General features: G+C 48.6%; 1 protein-coding gene across 1 annotated transcript in view; it reads left to right on the top strand.

Moving 5' to 3' along the window:
* Positions 1–22,310, top strand: part of C5H1orf159 (chromosome 5 C1orf159 homolog) — a 283,602-nt gene that overhangs the window by 253,114 nt on the left and 8,178 nt on the right. Inside the window, exons 7-8 of the mRNA XM_086947843.1 lie at positions 14,251–14,276; positions 18,177–18,207. Coding sequence (XP_086803969.1) covers positions 14,251–14,276; positions 18,177–18,207 — 57 coding nt within the window. The remainder of the gene's footprint in view (positions 1–14,250; positions 14,277–18,176; positions 18,208–22,310) is intronic.

The following is a 22,310-nucleotide window of genomic DNA, read 5'->3' as shown; positions in this document are numbered from 1 at the left end:
TCCAACAAATCAGCAAATCTATGCTTCCAGCAAATGGTATTTGATGCAAAGTTAAATGTTTTCCTTGAAAAGTTCGAGTCACAACATGTACAGTATTAAAGTTGAATCATGCCAATAAAAGCCCACAGCAAGCCGCTTTCTGACGAAATAAAGACATTCAGCAAATCAATTTCCAATGCTAAAACTCACAGCAAGTAGTTTTCCTTGAATTCTTCTTATTTCCACAAAAGTACCAAATCTCGAGCAACCATTCTGAGAAATGTGAATGGAAATTATAGCTCAGAGAATAAAGGAAAATCATGCAGCCACTGTTATCATTTAATCAAAGGATGATGAGTCCTAGGATGAGCCACATCGATATGCTAAAAATCATACATCCCATATAAAGCAATATGTTGCGAAGCTCTAATCCCACTAGACTCAAGTGGCTTAATATGCTTTGAAAATAAGTAACCACTAAGTCAAATAAAAGGTGAACTTTAAAATTCTCACCTTAAATGCAAATATGAAATTGTAATAAAATCATATAAAAGACAGTTCCTGAGTTGAGATCCTTTGGTGAAGCTGCCGACTACGCCAGTGTAGAATTTCCATAAAAATGAGGAAACATTGTAGACTTCATCAGAAGTTTATTCAGGTACAAAGGATCCCATCGAACAGCTGCCAGAGTAAGCTTCAACTGAGCAGCATCCTTCAAACCCCTAATGACATCAGAACACTCCATACTATAGAATCTCTCTTCTGCTTACTTACTCCGCGCTGCACTGTGCTCACTGATAATTTTTAAATACTTCATTTTACATCCAATTGATTTGATAATTGTGTTGTGTGTTGTATTTTAAACTGTATCTTTTATACTACCTGTGCGCTGCCTCCCGGTCTCCCTGTGCCCCGTTCCACCACGGCTTACCAGTGCCGATTGCTGTGGAGGGCCATCTTTGGTGAGTCCCGGTCCCCGGCTGGTCTCGAGTTAGCGGTCCAGCTCTGGGAGGGGCTTGGGCCTCAAATAGGATCAGAAGTTGCGGGCCTTCGCGAATAATCAGGGTGGTGGCAGCACCTTGAGTTTGTTTGGGAAAGGCGAGCATACTGCGAGAATCTCTCTTCTGCTTACTTACTCCGCGCTGCACTGTGCTCACTGATAATTTTTAAATACTTCATTTTACATCCAATGGATTTGATAATTGTGTTGTGTGTTGTATTTTAAACTGTATCTTTTATACTCCCTGCGCGCTGCCTCCCGGTCTCCCTGTGCCCCGTTCCACCGCGGCTTACCAGTGCCGATTGCTGTGGAGGGCCAGGTCGGGCGCCATCTTTGGTGAGTCCCGGTCCCCGGCTGGTCTCGAGTTAGCAGTCCAGCTCGGGGAGGGGCTTGGGCCTTAAATAGCGATGCCTCATCGGACGCGCAGCGGGCGCGCCGTCTGCGCGCCGAAGGAGCGCCAAAGGAGGGCCCGTCTGTGCCCGTCCGTGCCCCGGATGGGCCCAGGGCCAGCCACTCTGCCCGACTACCTCCGGGTTCGGCCAGCTCAGAGAAGCTCAGGTATTCTCGTCATGACCTCCTGAGACTCGCTCTCCCGGTCGGAAGAATGACTTGCTTGCGCGCGGGTCTGGACTGCGCTATGGTGAAGTGCCCCAGTTGTGGCTTTCTTCCCCAGCCATCCTTACCCCCACGTTTAGTCAGTGACACCGGCTTTGCAACCATTAGGGCTGGGCTGATTAATGCTAGATCCGTGGTGAGACACGCCGCCGATGTTTTTGAACTACTGGTGGATGGCCAGTTGGAGGTGCTGTTCATCACGGAGACATGGATGACCAGCACATCCGCCCCTAGTGTGGAACTTGCCATCCCCAGAGGCTTCAAGATTGCTAGGGTTGATAGGCCTTTGGGTAGAGGGGGCGGACTAGCCGTTATTTTTAAGGAGGGGTAGCGCTTCGCCTCTGAGCCGCCTGTTGCGGATGCTGGGGGCGAGGTTCTCCACTTTTCCATTATAATTTCCCCTCATTTCACCTTAGGAGGGTCTTTGATTTACAGGCCCCCGGGCCAGGCCAGTCATTTTATTGACTCCTTAGAGGAATATATAGTGCCGCGGGCCTTAAGTTTTCCAAAATTTCTTTTGGTCGGCGACCTAAATATTCATGCGGATGCTCTTCACTCACCTGAATCCCGCAGGCTTGGTGAAGTTCTCGACCTTGCACAGCTCAAGCAATGGGTGACTTCTCCGACGCATGTTGGAGGTCACCTTCTTGACTTGTTGTGCTCAAACTTCCCCATTAAGACTGTGAGCGTAGAAAAAGTAACTTGGTCTGATCATGACCTGGTCAGGTTCGCGTGGGAGATGGTGGAAACTGGTCGAGCACCCCCCACGAGCCACACCCAAAAGGCCAACCTGCCCGCGTTCAGAAAGGCCCTATCTGGAGCCCGCCCAAAACCCATGGTGGTTTTGGATGAAGCGGTCTGCGGGTTTAATGAGTGGGTGCTGCAGGCGGCTACTGTATCCACTAAACACACCACCGTGTCTAGACTCCGACGCTCTCCCTCCCAACCCTGGTTCTCCCCCGAGCTGAGGGAGCTGAAACTAGGCTGCAAAAAACTGGAACGAGCGTGGAGATGTGGGTATAGCTCTGAGGCCAAGTCTGTCCTGCGCTCAGCCTAAAAAGAATATTATGCCGCCATTAAGGTAGCTAAAGGGAATTATTATGCGGGCGTATCGCCAAAGCACATAACAATAGTAGAGAGATTTTCTCAATTGTCAAAAGTTTTGTATCCCCTGTTGCTGATGCTGCTATTCTCCCTTCCTCTGCGCAATGGTGCGAGGATTTGTCCACCTTTTTCATCAGCAAAATAGCTAGGATTCAACAGGACCTACTCTCGGCGTTGCCCGAGGACTGTTTAGCGGCTGACTCCTGTTCCACACAATGCCCGTGCTCTGGGCAACAGCTTACGAACTTTGCGCAAGTCGCTGAGTGTGATGTACTGCCTCTCCTTCAGTCTCTGAAATCCGGCTCTCCCGCTGACCCGTGCCCAGCCCGGGTGCTTTTCGGAGGTGGCTTAAATTGTCTGTAGTGAGACCACTCAGATAGTGAATCTTTCCCTGGCTTCAGGCGAGGTTCCTCTCGGTTGGAAACAAGCCAAACTTCTGCCGCTTCTGAAAAAACCGGGACTGGACGCTACGGTCCCTGGGAACTATCGTCCCATATCCCTTTTGCCAGCACTCGCTAAAATCTGTGAGAAAGTGGTTCTTCAGCAACTGGAGAGTTTTGTTGAAACCTCTAATGCCCTTCATCCAGCCCAATCGGGTTTCAGGGCGACCTATAGCACCGAGACTGCGCTGGTGGAGATGACGGAGTCTATCCGGGAATATCTGGACGGAGGCGGCAGAGCGGTCCTGATTTTATTGGACCTCTCTGCTGCGTTCGATACCGTCCCTTACGAGCTCCTCCTCGCCAGGCTGTCTGCTATTGGTATTGGTGGGGGTGTGTTGGCCTGGTTGTCCTCATTTCTATCGGATAGGACACAGCAGGGCTGGATGCCGCCCCACGCCTCAGAGCCTAAACCACTCCTCACGGGGGTCCCTCAGGGATCCACTCTTAGTCCCCTACTGTTCAACATTTACATCACCCCCTTGGTTTATTTAGCGGAACAGTATGGGGCTAAGATCATAGGGTATGCAGATGATACTCAGCTGCTGTTCACCTGGCCAGACGACAATCTGGATACTTCCGCAGTCCATCTGTGTTTGTCCTCAGTATTTCGGTGGTTAACCTTGGCCCAGCTGAAATGCAATGAGGACAAATCCGAGGTGCTCTTTTACGGTTCCTTCCCCCCCTCGTTCAGGAATACGCTGTGGCCCCCGAACATTCCCAGCCCCAAAGAGATGGGAGGCCCCGCGAAAAACCTTGGCATCTGGTTTGGGGAGGACCTAAGATTCGAGGACCAGCTGTGCCACGTTGAGAATGCTTCGCAAATTCTTCCCATTGCTCCCTAGGGATACCAAGGAGACTGTTGCTCGGGCTCTCATACTGGCAAGGTTGGACTACGCGAATGCACTGTTTAGTGGCATTCCGGCCTACCTGGTTAAACGCCTGCAAATTATTCAGAATGCTGCTGTCCGTCTCGTATTCAACGTCCCAAGATGGAAGAGTGTGCGTTCTGATCTGCGCACTCTTCATCGGCTCCCCGTATCACAGCGCATCCTGTTTAAATCCTTGGTGCTCGCGTTTAGAGCAATCCACGATCAAGGCCCTGCATATTTGAGAAAGAGATTTGCCTTCTATGCCCCCGCCCGAACCCTCAGATCATCTACTCTGTTTTAATTGGCTCTTCCCGCTTTAAGCGAGCCAGACTTGGCGGTCAGTCGATTGCTGTGGTCGCGGCCCGTGCCTGGAACGCTCTCCCTCTTCACCTGCGCTCCATGCAATCTGTGGCTTAATTCAAGAAAAACCTGAAAACCCATCTGTTCAGGAGTCTAACCTAAGTTGTTTTCTTGCTGTTCTTTTCTCTGCCTCCCCCAATTCGCGCCAGGATACTCCCAAGTAACGGAGCGCGTTACAAAACGGTTTATACATACATACTATTCTAGGATGGAGCTTAAGCACACATACAATTCTGATAATAGAGAATAGCAATAGGAATACCACAACAGCACGCCCTGTTCTGCCCATCAACTGAATACCCACAACGTCTGGCAGGTAACTCTGAAATACAAACCTTGACTTTCGCAGAAAGAATACCTGCAAAGATGCAACTAGCATAACTGGCTTGCACCAAAACTTTGAAATTTTCCATACACCCTGGTTGACAATGGGTTGTTGGCCAGGCTGAATCAAATTGATTACAAAAACTGCAACTTCAATCAGTTAGTTTGAAGATCCACACTGATCTGTCGGGATTGGTGGTGCGCTGGGAGCAGCTTGCTACCTGTTTCTTCAAAGCGGGGACCAAGTCTGAAACCCTGTCTTGTCGCCCTGCTCCTGTCTCTGCACCTGTTAACTAAAAGAGCTGCCAGAGTGGAACCTGCTAAGCAGAGAAACAGTCAGTGGAGCTGCATACAGCACTTTGCCTTTTTGAAACCCTTCACTAGAGAGGCTACTGAGATCAACAAAAGGCAGGTAAGTTGTCAGCAGAACTGATGACGGCCCAGCTAGCCTGCTTCCAGGCACCTCTAAATGGCTGAGGAAAAGACTCCCTTTCAGTTCCTCTGCCACCAACTAGTCTTCATCTAGTGTGGTTTAAGAGAATCCCCCCCTTCTTCTCCACCACCGCCTGCCTTCATCCTAGGGATAGAGGAGTATTTCCAAGCCATCCTAGAGGTCATACTTGCCCCTGCCAGTTTGTACAGACTAACAACAACTAGCTGACCACTACATCCTGGGTCGTTATCTAGTAGATAAAACTGTAGGTCTTTTTTGGTAATTTGGGGGTGTTTTGGGATTCCCAAATTGTTCTTTGGGTTTGGATTCGATGAGAAAAAGGGCCAGAGGTGTATGTTCCGAAAGAACAGTGATTCCCTAACCCTACCAGGACTTGTTTTCCATTGTAAAATGCAGTTTAAATAATTGAAAATTTTCTTCACAACGACAATCTTCTTTTTTTATCTTTTCTTAATACAATGACCAGTGGATCCTGAAATATTGGTCTTTGTAGCTTGTACTGATTCGTGATTCCAAACATAAGGTCTCAGGAGGCCCTAGTACACCAAGGGACCAGTAAACATTTGACCACATTGAGTAGAAACTGGTATTACTGACTTTTATCTGAATAGAATATCTTTAATTTAGTATGATTCAAACTTTGGCCCATTTTAGTAAATTGCCCCCAAACTAAGTGACTTTTTTTGAAGAGGTGTCGTAGATCATCCCTTAGGCTACCTTTGAACTTTTACACTTGGGCCCTCTTTGCACAGTACACCCAGAGCATGACTGTTGAATTCATTTGAAGGCTTTCAAGACTACGGATAGGCGAGAATAGTTTATTTCCACATCCGTGGGGAATGGGTAAGACACTGAGGATGATGTTGCCAGTTCCACATCTGCCTGCCCCGGATTGGAAACAAAAGAGAGGAATGCAAGCAAAATAACCTGCAAAACAAGAATTCCTTCTACCGGTAATTTAGAAATGCAAGGAATGAGGAATTCTTGTGCCACTTAACATTGTCATGGGCTGCCATTTTATTAAACTAGTTAATTATAGTGGCTGTCCCCATACAGTGTTTTTTTTTTTTTTTTTTTTTTTAATTCTTTATTTGCGACTGCCGAGCAAGATATTATACAACAGTATATGTTTCAGAAAATTAGTCTTTTCCGTTTTCTCCCCAGGCAGCTGTGACAGGTTGAAAGGTCTACAATTACACACCGCTCCTACAGTTCAGTTTCAACCGGGCCATGTCTAGGTGATACATCCAAATATCTGTGATATTGGGTCTCGGCCCACAGTGTCAGGCATTACCTTCGCACTCCGCCCTATTAAGTGCTGTTGAAATAACCTTTTAAACTTTCCCTATTTCCCCCAACTCCCCTCCCCCCCCCCCTCCCTGTACGTCTCCCGTTTACTCGGTCTACAGTGTTAGCTGTTTGTGTTACAAAAGAAAGGTAAATCGTTCTCATCCCCGGAAGCTTGTCTACACATCTGGACTACCTGGATATGCACTGATTAACTCCCTCGGACATCTCCATTGCTACCCTCCCTCTGCTCCCTAGTGTGTAGTGTATATTTGTGATGGTGTCAAATCTAGTTCCTCCACCACCAGTAACATTCGGTCCCAATCTTGTGCAATCGGATACTTTCGGAGGCCTCTCCCTTCTTCCTTACGCAAAGCCGCACTCTCCACTCCGCCCCATTTTAGCAGGTCCGAGCGCCACGTTGCCACTTCAGGGGGCCTGGCGGATTTCCACCTCATAGTCAAGACTCTGGTTGTTAACAATAATGACAAATCTAAAAACTTCAACTGGGCTCTGTGGGTCTTGGGACGTTTCCTATTTCCTATCAGACAGTGTGTCGCCTCCTCTGGGACCTGTAGAGATGTGACCGTGTGCAATATATAACAAACTGTCCCCCAGTAGTTACGCAGGCCGGGACACGAACACATCATGCGGAGGAGGTCGGCCTCGTCCGCCCGACAGCGGGGACAACACTGTGGAGAGTCGGGGAACATCTTATGTAACCTCTTAGAAGTGAGGTATGCTCTATGTAGTATCATTGCTTGTATAAATTTGAACTTGACGTTCCTGGACACTCTCCTGGCGTGTTCCAGAATAATTTTCCAGGCCCCATCGGTCAGGTCTTCTCCAAATCCCGGGCCCAAGTGTCTCTGAGCGCAGTGAGTGGGAAGGCCGTGTGTTCTCGGATCCCGGCGTAAAGCCACCTCACCAAGTGTCCCCCCGTCCCCATGTAATAGAGGAGATGTACCAGGTCATGTTACGTAGGCTTGGTGCGCTGTGGGGCCCAGGTGGTCCGCACATAGTGTGATACTGCAGCATGTAGTAGGTATAGCCGTGGAGGGGCACCCGTGGACTGTATAAAGAAACCATGGTCTAACAGTGTATCGTCTCCAAATAAATCGCCCACCAGTTCAATTCCTACCTCCATCCAAGGTGTCCATCTACGCTTGCTCAGTCGCCCCTGCGGTGTTGGCAGCCCTAACAAAGGTATATTATATGCGTAGGGTTTCACCCCTGACGTGTACGCTAGCGCCTTCCGCCAGCCCATCAGGGCGGTATACAATAGGGGATGACAGTCTCGGGGGATCTTAGCCCCGGGTAGAAGGAGGGAATGTAGCTCTCCGCGGTTCAATCGGTTTACTGGGAAGTCAATTTCATGTAGGTTTCTGCCCGCCACCCAGCGAGACAACCACTGTAGCTGACTTGCATAATAATACCCCCGTAGGTCCGGCACTCCGAGGCCACCTGCCCTGGTCCCGAGCTGTAGTTTCCTAAGGCTTATCCTTCGCTGCCCAGATCCCTAAACTAGATTAGTCAGGATCGTATTCAGGGTAGCAAAGATATGCTGTGGAAGGATCACCAGTAGATTTCACAAAGTAATATAACATACGGGGAAGCTTGACCATTTTTGAGATCGCCACCCTACCCGTAACGGACTGGGGTAAGGATGTCCAGAAGGTCACGCTACTACGGAGGTTGTTAATGGCTTTTCGGACATTACCTTCAATCTGATCTTCAGTCGCTCTATACACATTGATGCCCAGATATTTAAATGTGGTCTGTGCTATCGGTATCTGATAGCCGCCGAATTGCATGTGATTGGGTCGGAGCGACTCATGGAAATAAAAACTACCGATTTCGCTGGGTTAATTGCTAGACCCGACACCGCCTCAAAACAGTCAAAGACATTCACTATGGGCGTGTGGTCCGCCCCTAGGTCCCGGAAAAACAACAGGATATCATCGGCATAAATCGATATCAGGTTATGTGTCTCCCTTATGGTGATGCCCACTCTATCTGTTCCGGCCCGGAATGCTATCGTCAGTGGCTCCAAAGTCAGGACAAACAACAGTGGGGAGGGACAGTGGACATCCCTGTCGGGTGCCTCTGTGAATAAGGTAGTCAGCCGAGATATATCTATTTGTGCGTGCCCTGGCCGAGGGGTTCGTGTACAATAGTCGGATCCATTTTATCAAGGATTCGGGGAAAACGAAACGTCGCAAGACTTCGAACATGAAAGTCCATGAAAGGGAGTCGAACGCTTGTCTAAGGTCCAGCGCTACACAGCCGGCCTGTGGAAGGTCTTGTGGCGCAGCGGACATAAGGGCATGTAATTTCGCGTATTTTGGGAAGTACTCCTCCCTGGGACGAATCCGCATTGATCCGGGTGTATGAGGCCAGGGAGGTGGGCCTGCATTCACAACACAATAGCTTTGCTAAGGATCTTGTACTCCGTGGAGAGCATCGAGAGGGGTCTGTAATTAGTCAAGTCTAGGATATCTCTTCCAGATTTGGGTATGGACGTCACTACAGCCTGCAACGTCGAGGCAGGCAGGTGACCGGACTCGTATGACGCCTTATAAATTTTCTCCAGTACAGGTACAAGGGTGGCAGAGTAGGTCCGGTAGAATTCCACAGGCAATCCGTCCATGCCGGGTTTTTTACTTCGGTTAAGCGCGTTGATGGCCACCCGGATCTCCTGCTGTGTGATAGGGCCATCTATCCCCTGCTGCGCCTCCCTAGGGAGGACAGGAAAGGGCAAGTCTCTCAGGGAATCCGAGATTCCCTCAGCGTCTTCAATGGGAGAAGGGTCGTATAGCGCTCGCAGGTGGTCTCGGAAGGCAAGGTTAATATCAGACTGAGTGGTCACTATCCGTCCTGTCGCATCTCTAACTTGGGTAATCACCGGAGGGCCAGGACTGTCCCGTATCACACGAGCAAGCAGGGCTCCCGACCTGTCTGTTTCGGCTTGTTGGCGACGTAAGTAGTCTTTGTAGTCTATAACTCTGTGTTTCCAAGAGCTCAGCATGTTCTATGTTTCTGTTCTGTAATTCCCCGTTCCGCCCTGGGTCTACACTCGCCACCGTCTCTAAGTGTTTCAAGCGGTCTTCGACTTCACAGAGTTTCCTATGAATTTCCTGCCTCGCCCCCACCAACTGTCCTATGGCCGCCCCCCTGATTACGACCTTCATGGCATCCCACACCATTAGGTTGGATGTTGCCGTGTCCCAGTTTTCCCGGAAGTAATTATCCAGTGTATCCGCAATCGAGGCACGGAAGGGACCGTCCTCCAGCAGCAGGGGATTCAGCCTCCGGGTGGGAACCGGGGTCGGCACCCTCCCCCACATCAAATCTAGCATTAGGGGTCTGTGGTCAGAAAAGGTTTTGGCTAAGTATTCAGGGGACACGCATTTGGACAACAAGGAGCTACTACATAGAAATCTATCAAGGCGGGTATGCAGATTATGCACTGGGGAGTAATACGAGTATTCCCTATAGTTGGGATGTAATGAACGCCAGACATCTACCAAGCCCCACCCCGTAATCCAAGTCCTGAAACAGTCCGCTAGTCTGTGTACTCCAGTCATCTGAAGAGGGGGTGTGATCTATCTAGGTCAACGTCTGTGACCATGTTCCAGTCGCCACCCAGTATCCAGGGGATATCTGCCCAGTCCACCAGAGCCTGCCCCACCTTAGCCAGGAATGTGTCTTGATCAGAATTCGGGGCATATATGCTGCCCAGGACTAGCAATGTGCCATCCAATGTACCTTTCACCAGTATATACCTTCCCTGGTCATCCACTCTTCTTTCCAGTTCCACGAAGGGGGTGCCATGCCGTACCCATATAGTAGCCCCTCTAGAGAATGCAGAGTACGAGGTGGAAAATACAGTACCCCTCCATTTTTTCCGCAATGCTTGTGCTTCAGACAGTGTTAAGTGTGATTCTTGCATGAACACTATTTGAGTGTGGTGACGGAGTAGGAATGCATGTATCCGATGCCTCTTCTGTATAGCACCAAGACCCCGTACATTCCAGGCTGCCAGCCTATAGTTCCCTATGATATCAGCCATAATCAAACTTAAGCTCTACTAGCATCATCACCATGCTCTTAGCGGCATGTAGTAACAGCCTTGGCCAGGAGACGTACACCCACCCACCCTTACCCAAAACTCTTGTGGCGCAGCTTGAGAACATTGCTGTGCCGAACATTAAATTAACAACCATAGCAATCCACACATTGGTGCATGCGCCATTGGGGGGCTGGCCAAGCACCGTTCTATGCCATCTGTCCATTCGCGTTGTTATCGCCGGCTCAACTGCGCCGCCGGGGAAAGCTTTATATAAACAACAGTTACGTGGGGCCGCCTTGGGGGCCCAGTATTTGGCTTCAGCGGGCCTCGGGAGTACTTAGGCCTTCAGGTCCACTTAGTACAGATGCCCTCCGGGACACGTGGGATAGTCCGGACCAGTTCACCATATATCCCAAGAACAGACCTCCCGACCGCCCCTAGGTCCCTCCTCCAGCCCACATAGCTCAGAAACAGAAAAGTGGTACAACTGAAAAAAGGATATCAATAGTTCGTGTGGTCTCAGCTCTGTTCATTCTGAGGGGTTACTCTTGTGCACTATCCAATAGGTCGTCTGCTGCTCTTGGTGTCACTGTCGGAAATAGGAGTACACTGTGTTCAGAGTCCGAGTGGATAGTGCTGTCCTCCGTGTCTGTATTGATCGTTTACTCTTCATCTCTGAAGGTGCCCACCATGGCCACCGCGGTCATCTGGTCGTTCTTCTGTTGCGTTTTGGAGGGTCTACGCCTTTCCGATCTTGGGGCCAGCGTGGGAGAAGTTCCGCCGCCACGTGTCAGGTCCCGACCGGAGCCGCCGGCCGACGAGTCCAAGGCCTCCCCCTGACTGCCCTCTATGTCCATCACTTCCAGCCATTCCTCCACGTCAGTGGGGCTCTCAAAGAAGTGTGTTTTCTTGTCATGTATGATCTTTAATCCCTTCGATGCTCATGACGAGCTCAGCTCGTCATGAGGCACGGTTGAGCTGTGCTGATGACGAGCTGAGCTCGTCATGAACAATGGGAATTACACATGCATCAGCACAGGAGGGGAAAACCATTAGAAGCGATGGTGTTAAGCGTGCCGGAAACAACAGCGCGTATCGGAGTTTAGCCTTCTGGAGCCGTTGTTTAACCCCGAAGTAGGAGGACCGCTGTTTTTGCAGTGTTAGTATAATCCGGGTAAAGGGAGATACGTCGATTCTCATATTCTATGAGAGACTTTTCCCGGGCTTTCCGGAGTAGGACGTCCCTATCCCGATAGTTCAGGATCTTGACAATCAGCGGGCGTGGCGGCCGACCGGGTTTCGGTTGTCCAGTAGGAACGCGGTGCGTCCTCTCTACGCAGAAGAATGGTGACAGGCCATCTGTGTCGACATGGTCTCTGAACCACTACTCCAGAAATTCCGCTGCATGTGTCCCCTCACTGCGTTCCGGAAGGCCAATAACGCGGATGTTGTTGCGTCGGTTGCGGCCTTCAGCGTCCTCCGCCCGCTCCGATAAGGACGCCACCTGTTGTTGCAGTTGTTGGATGGAGGCAGTATGCTCCGCCACCGTCGGGGACAAATCTGCGAGCACCGTGCTGTGATCCTTGACCTAATCAGCCAATTTGCCGTGATCAGCTTTCAGTAATGAAACGTTAGTGGTGATAGCTCCCATCTGCGTCTCCATAGCAAGTCTGGAGTACCTGATTTCTTTCAAGATCAGGTCCAGTTTATCAGCGTGGGGCCCCCCCGCAGGAGTCTGGTCGGTTGTTCCCGGTGAAGTCCCCTCAGGTGTAGGGTCCAAAGTAGGCCCCGCGGTCTATGAGCCGTCGCGGCCATCCAGTAACTTGGTCCCCTTTCGGAACATGGTGACCTTCGTCCGGTTGATTCGCCGTTCTGGGGGACAGGTCTCTGTCCGGGGCTCGACCTCGGGTGTGTGGCGTCTCACCCCTTCCGCAGTCTCCCTCGCCGCGTTGCCAACTTGCGCCAGACAATACGGGCTTATCAGGGTGTCCACGAGGGGGAGGGAGCCCCGGGCCTTACTGTCTGTTCAGGTACCTTCCTCCGGGGTTCACAGCCTGTGGGCAGGACGAGGCTGTCCAGTACGAGTGTACCCGGGACACAGCAGTAGCCCCGACTCCGGTGTCGACCTGTGTCTTGTCCGCGACCCCGGGCTCAGTCCCGCAGTCCTCCGCTTCTCGATACACAGGCTGACGTCAGCAGCAGCCTCCGCATTCCGCCATCTTTGCAAGGGGGGGGGGAGCAAGGGGGGGGAGAAGGTCTCTGAGCACAGTGGCGAGGACCCTCTAGACAACCCCCAGCTTCCCCCCTTACCTGCCAGTTCAAGTCGCAGGGGTCCGACCTCAGCCTTCGGCGTTTTCAGCCCTCAGGGCTGTCGCTCCGGTTCGGCACGCCCCGGCCCGGGCCTCATGAGAAGTCCACCTTTGGTCCGGAATCCAACCAGGCAGGCAGTCGTGGGAGTTCACCTCTCTCGATCTGCAGTCAAGGGAGCGGGCGCCCCGAGACTCCCCCGCAAGCCCCGGTCCGGCACTTCCGGCGAGAGGCCCACTGCGCCCCTCCGGCTCGCTTCCAAATCGAGGTCCCGGCTTCTGGCAGGGAGGTAGGCCGCACTCGAGACAGGCTCGGCAGCCGCCGAACCCTGGACGTAATGGTTGCCAAATCTTCCAGCTCTGTCGGGATCCGCAGCGCTTCAGAGGCGGCGCTTTGTGGATCGCTTTTCACCCCTCAGAGTCCCAATACAGGATCTCTAATCCCCGGCGGCACCGGAGGTCTAGCCGACTCCGTCCGCCATCATGGCTTGCTAGCCCCCCCCATACAGTGCTTTTCAAAGAAACTTTCCTAACACAGGAGCTTGAGAGAGGTGCACCCAAAAAGAGAGCCAAGAGGGAACACGTATAATGTTATCTGTTTAACGTAGAATTTCTGTTTGCCACTGACCTCATCGTGTTTGGTCATCCCTCTACCACGTCCATATTCATTTACCGTCTCTGACCCTGGAATTCCACACCTATTTGGCATACGACGACACTTCACAGGCCTAGAATTCCGTATAACTGAATGAATAAGGGAACACTTTTGACTTCTGCGAACCAGAAGCACTTAAACTATCGAGCACCATGATTTGATTGGGGATCACACACAGAATTGGTTTCAGGCACTTAAGAGACTTTGTCAGTGGGTGGTACTGACCTCTGGGCCTGGTTGAGGTTGTGAGAAATTAAACATGTCAACCTTTCATTAGACAAGGTCTCATCATGTCCATCATTTTTTAACATGTACAGGGGACATAATATGTAAACGTTAGCAGGCATCACCCGCTATGTTTTTAGTCCTTTTTTGTTGAGGACCTTCACTATTTGATCACAGTTTTCTGACTCTTCTTCCGGTCTGTAATGCAAGATCATAGCCATAACAACATGTGGGATTATTACTGTTAATATGCCACAACCAAGCTTAGGCCTACCCACTTTTTTAGGAACCAGAACCAGCGATGAGAAGCTTGCAACACATTAACTGCCGGCATCTGTCTCCTATCTGTCACTCCAGTAAAGTGTCTCCTCATAATACTGTAGTCTTTAGACTCTGATTAGCCCTTGTTTGAATTGTGAGTGAAAGCTAGACTGCTTTTTGTGAAGTCTTAATTGTATTAACCTATAATTGTACTTTATTAATATATGTAGATAGTTCTGCAAATATAGAGATTTTTTTTCTTTCAGCAGTCTAATATGTTTGTTTTTCCTCTGCAGCATCTATTTTGCAGCCAAGTGAGACGGTAAGCAAATCTTCCTAAGATTACCATTTCTGAAGGCCTTTCTCCTGCCCTTTTTAGCTGTGAAGGCGGGCAGGACTTATTGCAGATCAAAATAGGTCCTGTTTGGTGAACCAATGGAGATCTTGGGTGTACTCTGTAGAGCAGAAGTTTCAGTGTTGGCAGGCATATTCCTTGAGCAAGAAAATGAGGGCCATTATCTTATATAGTCCAATTTTCTAAGTCCCAAAAGGCACGTTTCTGCTTCTTGGGTGTGGGTTGTTTCTTGTTCTCAATCTGTGTGCACCCTGCCACTTTATCCATAACCTGTTTCTGAAAGATGGTCAGTTCAAAGACTTGCCTAGCTTATACCAAAAATCAGACCTTGTAAATGTACTACCACTTCAGTCTCGTGCATCTGTGCTTCATTGGCAGATCTCGTTTCTTCTGCGTGTTGTTTTGTAGATTGGAGTCTGCTTCTCTTCCACTCAGTGATTTTGTACCATTGGCTCTCATGCTTAGCGATGCTGTTCTGTCTGCTTTATTCCTTATAGTCCACTGAAGTTTTAGCTGTTTGCTTATACTCTTCACTTGGGGCTTTTGGCATAGCACTCGACTTTGAAGTCACTTGCGAAGTGCAACGAGCAATTTTCAGCAGCCGTCTTGCATAAATTCTGCAACTCTTGACTTCCTCTTCAAGAAGATGTGTTATGTTGGCAAGTAGGTACATTTCAGATCCTTTTCAGTCAGTAAGAAACTGAAACGCCCTAACCAAGGATTTTCCCCACTTGGGCAAATGACCTCCCAGTTCCTGTGAAATTCACCTAATGCTAGTGACACCCTGGAAAGATGTTGCCACAAGGTCGATGGCTTGTTTTCGCTAGATATGTTTGTCAAAGTTCATGGAAGACATGCATCTTGTAAATGCGCTGAAGTCCCTTATGGGACCACTATTGATTCCTTCTTGCCAGTGCGCAAATGGGCAAAACTGTCTTCTTATCTATTCACAGAAGGCTTAGTGAACAGTTACACCATGAGATGCCTTTCTGCACTCAATGTAGCTGGAGCCGGCAACCTAAAGCTCAATAACTCTTCTTCTGTCCATTTCAGAGGACAATGATTCCTGTGCTTTAGTGATGAGGGATTGTACCAGGACATAGTTGGCTCTGCCTGTGGGTGCTTGCCTCATTAGCTTTGACTTGCCCTTCCTCGCAAGGAGCAGTTTCTCACTCCCATTCTGTGATTGGGATAGTTGAGAGGAAGTAGGCTACTAAGTTGAGTGAGGGACTGCACCACAAAATGAAGCGGAGGAGGTAGGGTTCCTCCAATTTCCAGCACCACACAGCTCTCAAGTGCCTAGAGAGCACAGGAAGAAACTTAGGTGTTTTAAGGCAGCAGAACACAGTCCTCTTTTTCCCGCTTACATGAGTCCACTTGTGGACTTAACTAGTTACGACGGTCTCTGTCACATTTTCTCAGACTTGGGAGTACATAATCCTACTTGACCCCCTTTCCCCTCATCTGATTTTGGAGAACTCATGCTTTGTCTATAGTGGTGAAGATATCCTTAAAGAGAAATGCTTCGTCCTTTCATGTGATCAACAGTTCTGGGAAGAAAATACTCCAATGTTGAGGCTTTCATTGAGAGACTGTCACGCCATCATACACCGTGACCTCCAACTGTAGCCCAGTTTTGATTTGTGCATTCCCCTACTATAGAGGCCAAAGAGGAGTATAACTTATGCTGATACTGGGCTAAAATGTAGCAGGCAAAAACGACTAATGTCCAATGATATCTGAAGCAGGACGATTAACACTGGTCTTTCGATGCACCGCCACGTGTGTGGCAAGTCTCAAATTCAAACAGTGATTTTTAATAGATTTTCTTTAATTTATACAGTTTTCATGTATTTCAGAAAATGATAACTTGCTTTGGTTATTAATAAGCGACTAAGGATGGTAAACCTGAAGGCCATAAATTGCTTGAAATTAAATACAAGATAACGAAGGAAGATAACCAAATCGAGTTATCATTATCTGGAGGTGTATGAAATCTGTAGAAACTAATAAAGAAATCTGTTCAAAATCACGGATTCATGAAACCAAAGAGAAAAGATTTTGATTGAATTAATATCGCTTAGGAGTCCATTGCAATTTTGTATCCCATTTGGGACAGTGTTTCGAGCACAGTTTATTGAATTCAGTCTGAGGTTCCCCTATTTGATGTTTTATTTGTATGATTATGTCTATGTATTGCTGGTGTGGGTACTGTTTGACTGGGATATGACTGTGTGGTTGAAATGATTTTAGTATTTGTGGGGTGTGTTTGGAACTGCTTCATGTGATCATCTGTGATCGTCTATATTAGTTAGATTTGTCCAAGATGCCAGTTGGAAATTATACATGTATATGTAGCTATTAACATATGTTTCTTTTGAAATGCAAAATAAATATACAATAAATGTTTGATATGAATTGATTTGATCTGATGAGTTATTGAACATGTTGGCTCCAATGTAATATTTGTATCAGTTCGGAGTTAAACCAGTGTTAAACACACCCTTCTGTGTATTATTTGTGCTCCTCAGATCCATGACACTATTTTTACAGGGATAAGCTAGTTCTCCACTCACACTGTTCATTCACCCGAAAAATGTTGGCTGAATGCCACAAAAAAATAATTTTTCTTCAAGTTTTCTCTCTTTTCGCTCGCTCCTCGTCTGAGGAAGTGTTGTGTAACATTGATACTAAAGCAGTCTTGCATGGTTTGGGGAAAACTAGCTATTCACATCCAAGTGCAATTTACCACATATGGTGATCAAGACAATCCAAAACAGTTATTTCAAGAAATGTCAACTCCTGCATCTCTCATTGTTGTGTTCTGCTCGGAAATGTGTAACATCAAATGCCCAAGGAGATTCGGCCAGAGCCAAAAGGACATGCACGGGATTCTCCAGAGACCTATCTACCCAAAGGTTTGTCAGGCAGCTAGTTGGGGCCTAATGCTAAGGCAATGCTCTGTCCGTTAGCTCTAGAATGCAACCAACCAATGCTCTCAATATTGAACAGTCCTGTGGCACTTATGATCTGAGTTAATGTTCCAACATTGCTCAAGAGAGCGAAATTTGAACAGTTGCTCCACGTGGGAAAGCGGATATTTCACATATCCTTACATTGGCTTTGGCACCCTCTGTACCACCTTGCAAGCATTCTGCAGGCTCTATGTTCTAGACGTTTCTTCCAGGGACGATGCACAACGTGGCCAGGACAAGAGCTATTGAAAAAGCTTTGTGGGTAATGCTGTGGCTGTCCAATGTTGCTTTACAACCCCCGTTTATTATTTCTTATGCTGTGGGAACAAATTTGAGTAGTTTCTGGTTTCAGTCGCTTTGTGTAAGGGTTAGCAATAGGAGAGGTACTTCAGAGTAGGAGTAACTAGGTCTTAGAAAAGGACTTTTTCTATGGTGTGCTCAGAAATATTACTTGTAGGTTATCTGAACGAGTCTGGATTAGCGACCCCAGGAAAGCATGGGGACATTGTTTTCCGACTGCCTGCACATCCTTGGTAGTGCTTAATTATCGAGTGTGTTTGAAATGGACTACTGGGAAATAAACTTGGTTGGCCTGCAACACTGAGCAAGGCTTTGAAAGATAAAATGTCATTTATTTCAAATGTTGAGAATGGAAAGAGTGAGACGAACAGTAGTTTGGTGGGAGACTATATGTAATTTTTACACATCCTTTTTTAAACGATCTTTACTTAAAGATAACGAGGAGAGTATATATTTACAGTAATTTAGGTTATAATCATTTTAACAATATTGTAATTCTGTGTATGGTGTTCTGGTTGTAAGGAAGTCCATACGTGGATGAATTCAGGTGACTCTAATTATTCTCCATCTTTTCTCTTAATCTGTTTCTTAGGCCTCTATGATCCCCACACCTTCATCGTCGGGTAAGTAAAATTTTTTATTGTGAAACATTCAGTCCTGCGTTAATGCAAAGTTAGTTTTTTTAAATAAAAGTAGTGCGTAAGTCATGCTTTGAGGACAGGACCATTCTTCTTCTACTCAATGTCAAGACTCAACAAGGAAACGGGTGTCGGTGACACAATAGGCTCTGTCATATGTGGGGTCATCATTCCAACAGACAACTTATTCTGATCTCTGGTTTTTAATTTATATATATATCAGAGGTTTTAATGCCAGATTGAAGAGCGCAACGGGCAATCATCCGCTTGTTGGTTTTTAAATGGCCCTGGATGAGGGCTCCACCTCACAATTAATTTGACATGAAGTTCCCCTTTTCAATATGCCAGGTGCAATGGCTCAGCACTCCCCTCAAAGCATGTTGTCTGGGAAACGAGTATTACTCTTCTTTCCTCTGTCCTCTGGTTTAAAATGCATTGACCTCAGATAGACACTCTTTAGATACATCTAAACTGCTCTAGTTGTTGGTGTAACACTTATTAGTTTTCCAGCTTTTTTGAGATCTAGGGTCAGATCTGATGTGTCAATCGGTGTCCCTTGCAAACGTGAAAGCTGTCTTGCAGCCAAAGACCGTTTGGGAGTGGGGAGCAGCAGTAAGGTGTCAGTTTGCTCGCTTGGAAAACTGCATTCAATGGAATCAATGTGATGATTAGGGGGCCTAGTTTCCGGAAAGTGCATCCCCAGGGTTTATTTTTTGTTTATTTTTTACATTTGTTGCCACAGTAAAAGAACTGGAAGAGAACTCCCTGAGTTTGCTACTTTGTCAGCCCCAAATACATCAAACTCGATTTTGGAGCTTTTTGACTGCACATTTTTTTCTGATTTGTCCGGAACAGACCTCCCGAAGAATTTATTTAAGTGCTGTCACTGATTTTGGATTTTATTTATCAATTAAACATATCCTTGTGTTTTGCACATAGGACTGTATGTACACTGATTAATCTAGATAATAAAATAAGAAGGGTAAATATTGAAAAGCATAGTGGAGAAGGAGGATTTCTGATGAAGCCTGGATTGGTGTTCAACTTATTTTCCAGTAAAGTCTCAAATCTGGCTACACTGTGCTGGCTGGCATGTGCCACTATGGCTAACTTATATAAAAGGATAGGTCCGTCAGTGGTGTTGTAGGCTCAGAGGTCCAACGTCGTCAGCAAATGGAACACTTCATTGTCTGCCATCCTGAGTGCCTCATCATAAAACCCCAGAAGGGCAGTCTCTGTACCTGGTAACGGACATATCTTGGACTGAGCCCTGATTGTATTGCTCCAGAACTCTTTGGGGCTATTGGCATAATAGTAATGGACAGTAAATATTTTCCTGATACCCCAGGAGCTGTTGGCATATAGTGTTCTCCAGAACAGTGATTAGTTGATGGGCATAGGGGGTGAAAAGTGCTAAAATGTTTTTTAACCGCCATGTTGATAATTGGTCACCTGTAGGATCTATAGGCTTAAGGATACTCAAATGTTTTCAGCCTCTCCACAGAGGTTAGACTTGATGAGAATTACAGCATGTTATCTATAGAGGGGTCTATTTTCTTCGAACATGAAGGCACAGGTAATGGACGTATCTGATAGAGACATCTAGCTGCAGATTCCTTAACTTAGAATATCCCCAGGCATCAGACTGGATCCGGAATTTTTTGCAGCAGCACCTCTGCGCACCAGAGTACGGCGCCACACGACCCCGCCCTGACCTCGTCCAAGTACGTGACGTCAGCGAGGAAGTCCCTCCCGGCGCGCTTCCGTTTCCTTCTTTTCCGGATGCAACGTGGATCCGGAGTAAGCGGTTCCTCTGGCCTGTTTTCAAGCCCGCTTTTTGACGCTTCACATCTGGAACAGTGTCTGATGCCTTCGCGCTTTAAAACGTGTACCTCCTGTTCATGGCAGATGTTCGCGCCGGATCCACACTTTATCTGTATGTGGTGTCTGGGCGAACACCACGACTCGACGGATTGCGACGCCTGCCAACACCTCAAGCCGAAGTCCCAGCGGGAGCGCCGTATTAAGCTGTATTCGGCTCACCTGTCCCTGTTGGAGTCGTCTCTAACTCCGGCCTCCTCATCGGCTGCAGGTCCTGCTGGCAGTGGGTTCTAGTTGTGGTGTCGGTCACCCTCTGGGGCCCAGGTGCGTCGTTCGCCCCTTTCGGGTAAGTCGCAGCGCATGTCGCCGAGGTCCTCGACCTCACTCCTTCTGTTGTCAGGAGCACTAGTTCCCGGAACCCTCTGGACGTGCTCCCTCGGGAGTCACCCCTCCCCTATCTGGGCGTAGGAGTGACTCGGACCCAGATAGAGGCCTATGCCGCGGCTCTGCAGGCCTCCCTTGGGTCATCTCCTCTCCCTGAGGCGTCCTCAGTGCCTCCGCTACATTCGGGGTCTCCGACTGACTTGCTGGTGGGTTTGCCCCCGGCGCCAAATGAGCCCTTGCCCTCTAGGGAAGCTTAAGATATGGCGTTGTAAGGGTGCGGCCCGGCTGGGTCCCCCTCTACGACCCATAGCACCCCTGCCACGCCACATAGTCCCCTGGGGCTCCCTGTGGTGTCGCAGATGGTTGCTGGTGCTCAAAGCCTTGCTTCAAGCCCATCTCTGCCTTCTGGGCAGGCGGCTGCCTGTTCGGAGGCGGGGTCAGCTCCGATCGGGCGCTGTAAACTCACCGCCGCGGTTCCGATTCCACTTCTTACTTCGGAGTCTGAGCCTGTTGTGGTAGAGGCCGAGTCGGTGCCTGTCCGCCGCCGTAGGCTTGACTCCCCGGCGCCGTCCCCTTCTTCGGAAGCGGAGCTTGTTGTGGTTGACGTGGTCTCGGCGCCGGACGAGGCTGACTCTGCGCTAGACGAGGCAGGGTTGGCGCCGACCGAAGTCGACCTGGCGCCGCCCCAACGTTGGATTATTGACTCCTCTCCGAGGCTTCCGGGGAGCGCTTGGCGTCGCCTTCACATCTGGCAATGCTGGATCTGTCCTTGCCTCTCCACCCCCCTCCCCCCCGCCCCCCACCCCCCTTAGAATTTGTGGCCCGGCGGAATCCACGCCTCCTCAGGAGCCCCATCAGGACCCTCATTCGTCATAGGGTGGTCTCCTTGGCAGCTTGTGTTTTAAGTATGCAACCCCTTTCGGTCCCCCTGCTTGTGGACCCTCTGCTAGATCTCCTCCTCCACCATGGGCCGGGAAATGTGGAGCCGCTTTGCCCTTTGAAGCTTCCCTTTATGATGCTATTTTGGGCACCTGGGCTTACCCAGCTTCCGGTGATCCGGTGGCTCGTTCTATCTTGCAACGCCACCGTCCTGCTCCACATGATCCAGTTTGCTTATTTGTTCACCCAGACATTCAGGGGTTTGTTCTGCAAACTGCCTTCCCTTTCTTTCCTCAGCTGATGCTTCCTCCCTCCCGGGAGTCTAGATGGCTGGAGTCGTGGGGTCGTAACAGTTTCCCCTCCACTAGCGCCGCTCTTCACTCACTAAATACAGTGTGTGTCTTGGCTCAGGCTACCCTTGCCCTTTGGGACTCTGCAGAGTCTCTTCTTTCGACCACCTCTGAAGGCGCTTGTGTTGACCTCCTTCACCTTCTCCACGATGGCTGGGATTTGGCGGAATTTACGATCCGCTCGGCCTTGGATACTGCTGATTTCTTAGGCCAAGATATGGCTGATTCGGTTGCCTTACGGCACCATGCTTGGTTGCGGAATGGCGTCTTCCCGGAGAATATCCGGGAGCACCTTGTTGATCTACCCTTTGATGGATGGATGGATGAATGAATGAATGAATGAATGAATATTTTTATTTGCATAGTTAATTAAAACCATTGCAGTACAAATTCAAAATATAAAAATAAATCTGCATACTTGATAAAACCAGCGTATCATGATCACAATTTCTCAATTCGTTTTAAAATCGCAAAGATGCATCCTATTAAATTGGCCTTTGAAATAGATACAGTTTTGTTTTATTATAATGCCTAAAACCATTTAGGATTCAAGTTATGGCATTTTCTTTTCCAATGCCTTCATGGATCCTGTTCAATTGGCCTTGGCGATAGATACAGTTTTGTTTTATAATGCTGTCTAAAAACATTTAGGGT

Source organism: Lissotriton vulgaris (genome assembly GCF_964263255.1).
Source record: "Lissotriton vulgaris chromosome 5 unlocalized genomic scaffold, aLisVul1.2 SUPER_5_unloc_1, whole genome shotgun sequence".
Taxonomy (NCBI): domain Eukaryota; kingdom Metazoa; phylum Chordata; class Amphibia; order Caudata; family Salamandridae; genus Lissotriton; species Lissotriton vulgaris.
This window is presented reverse-complemented; position numbering and strand designations above follow the sequence as displayed.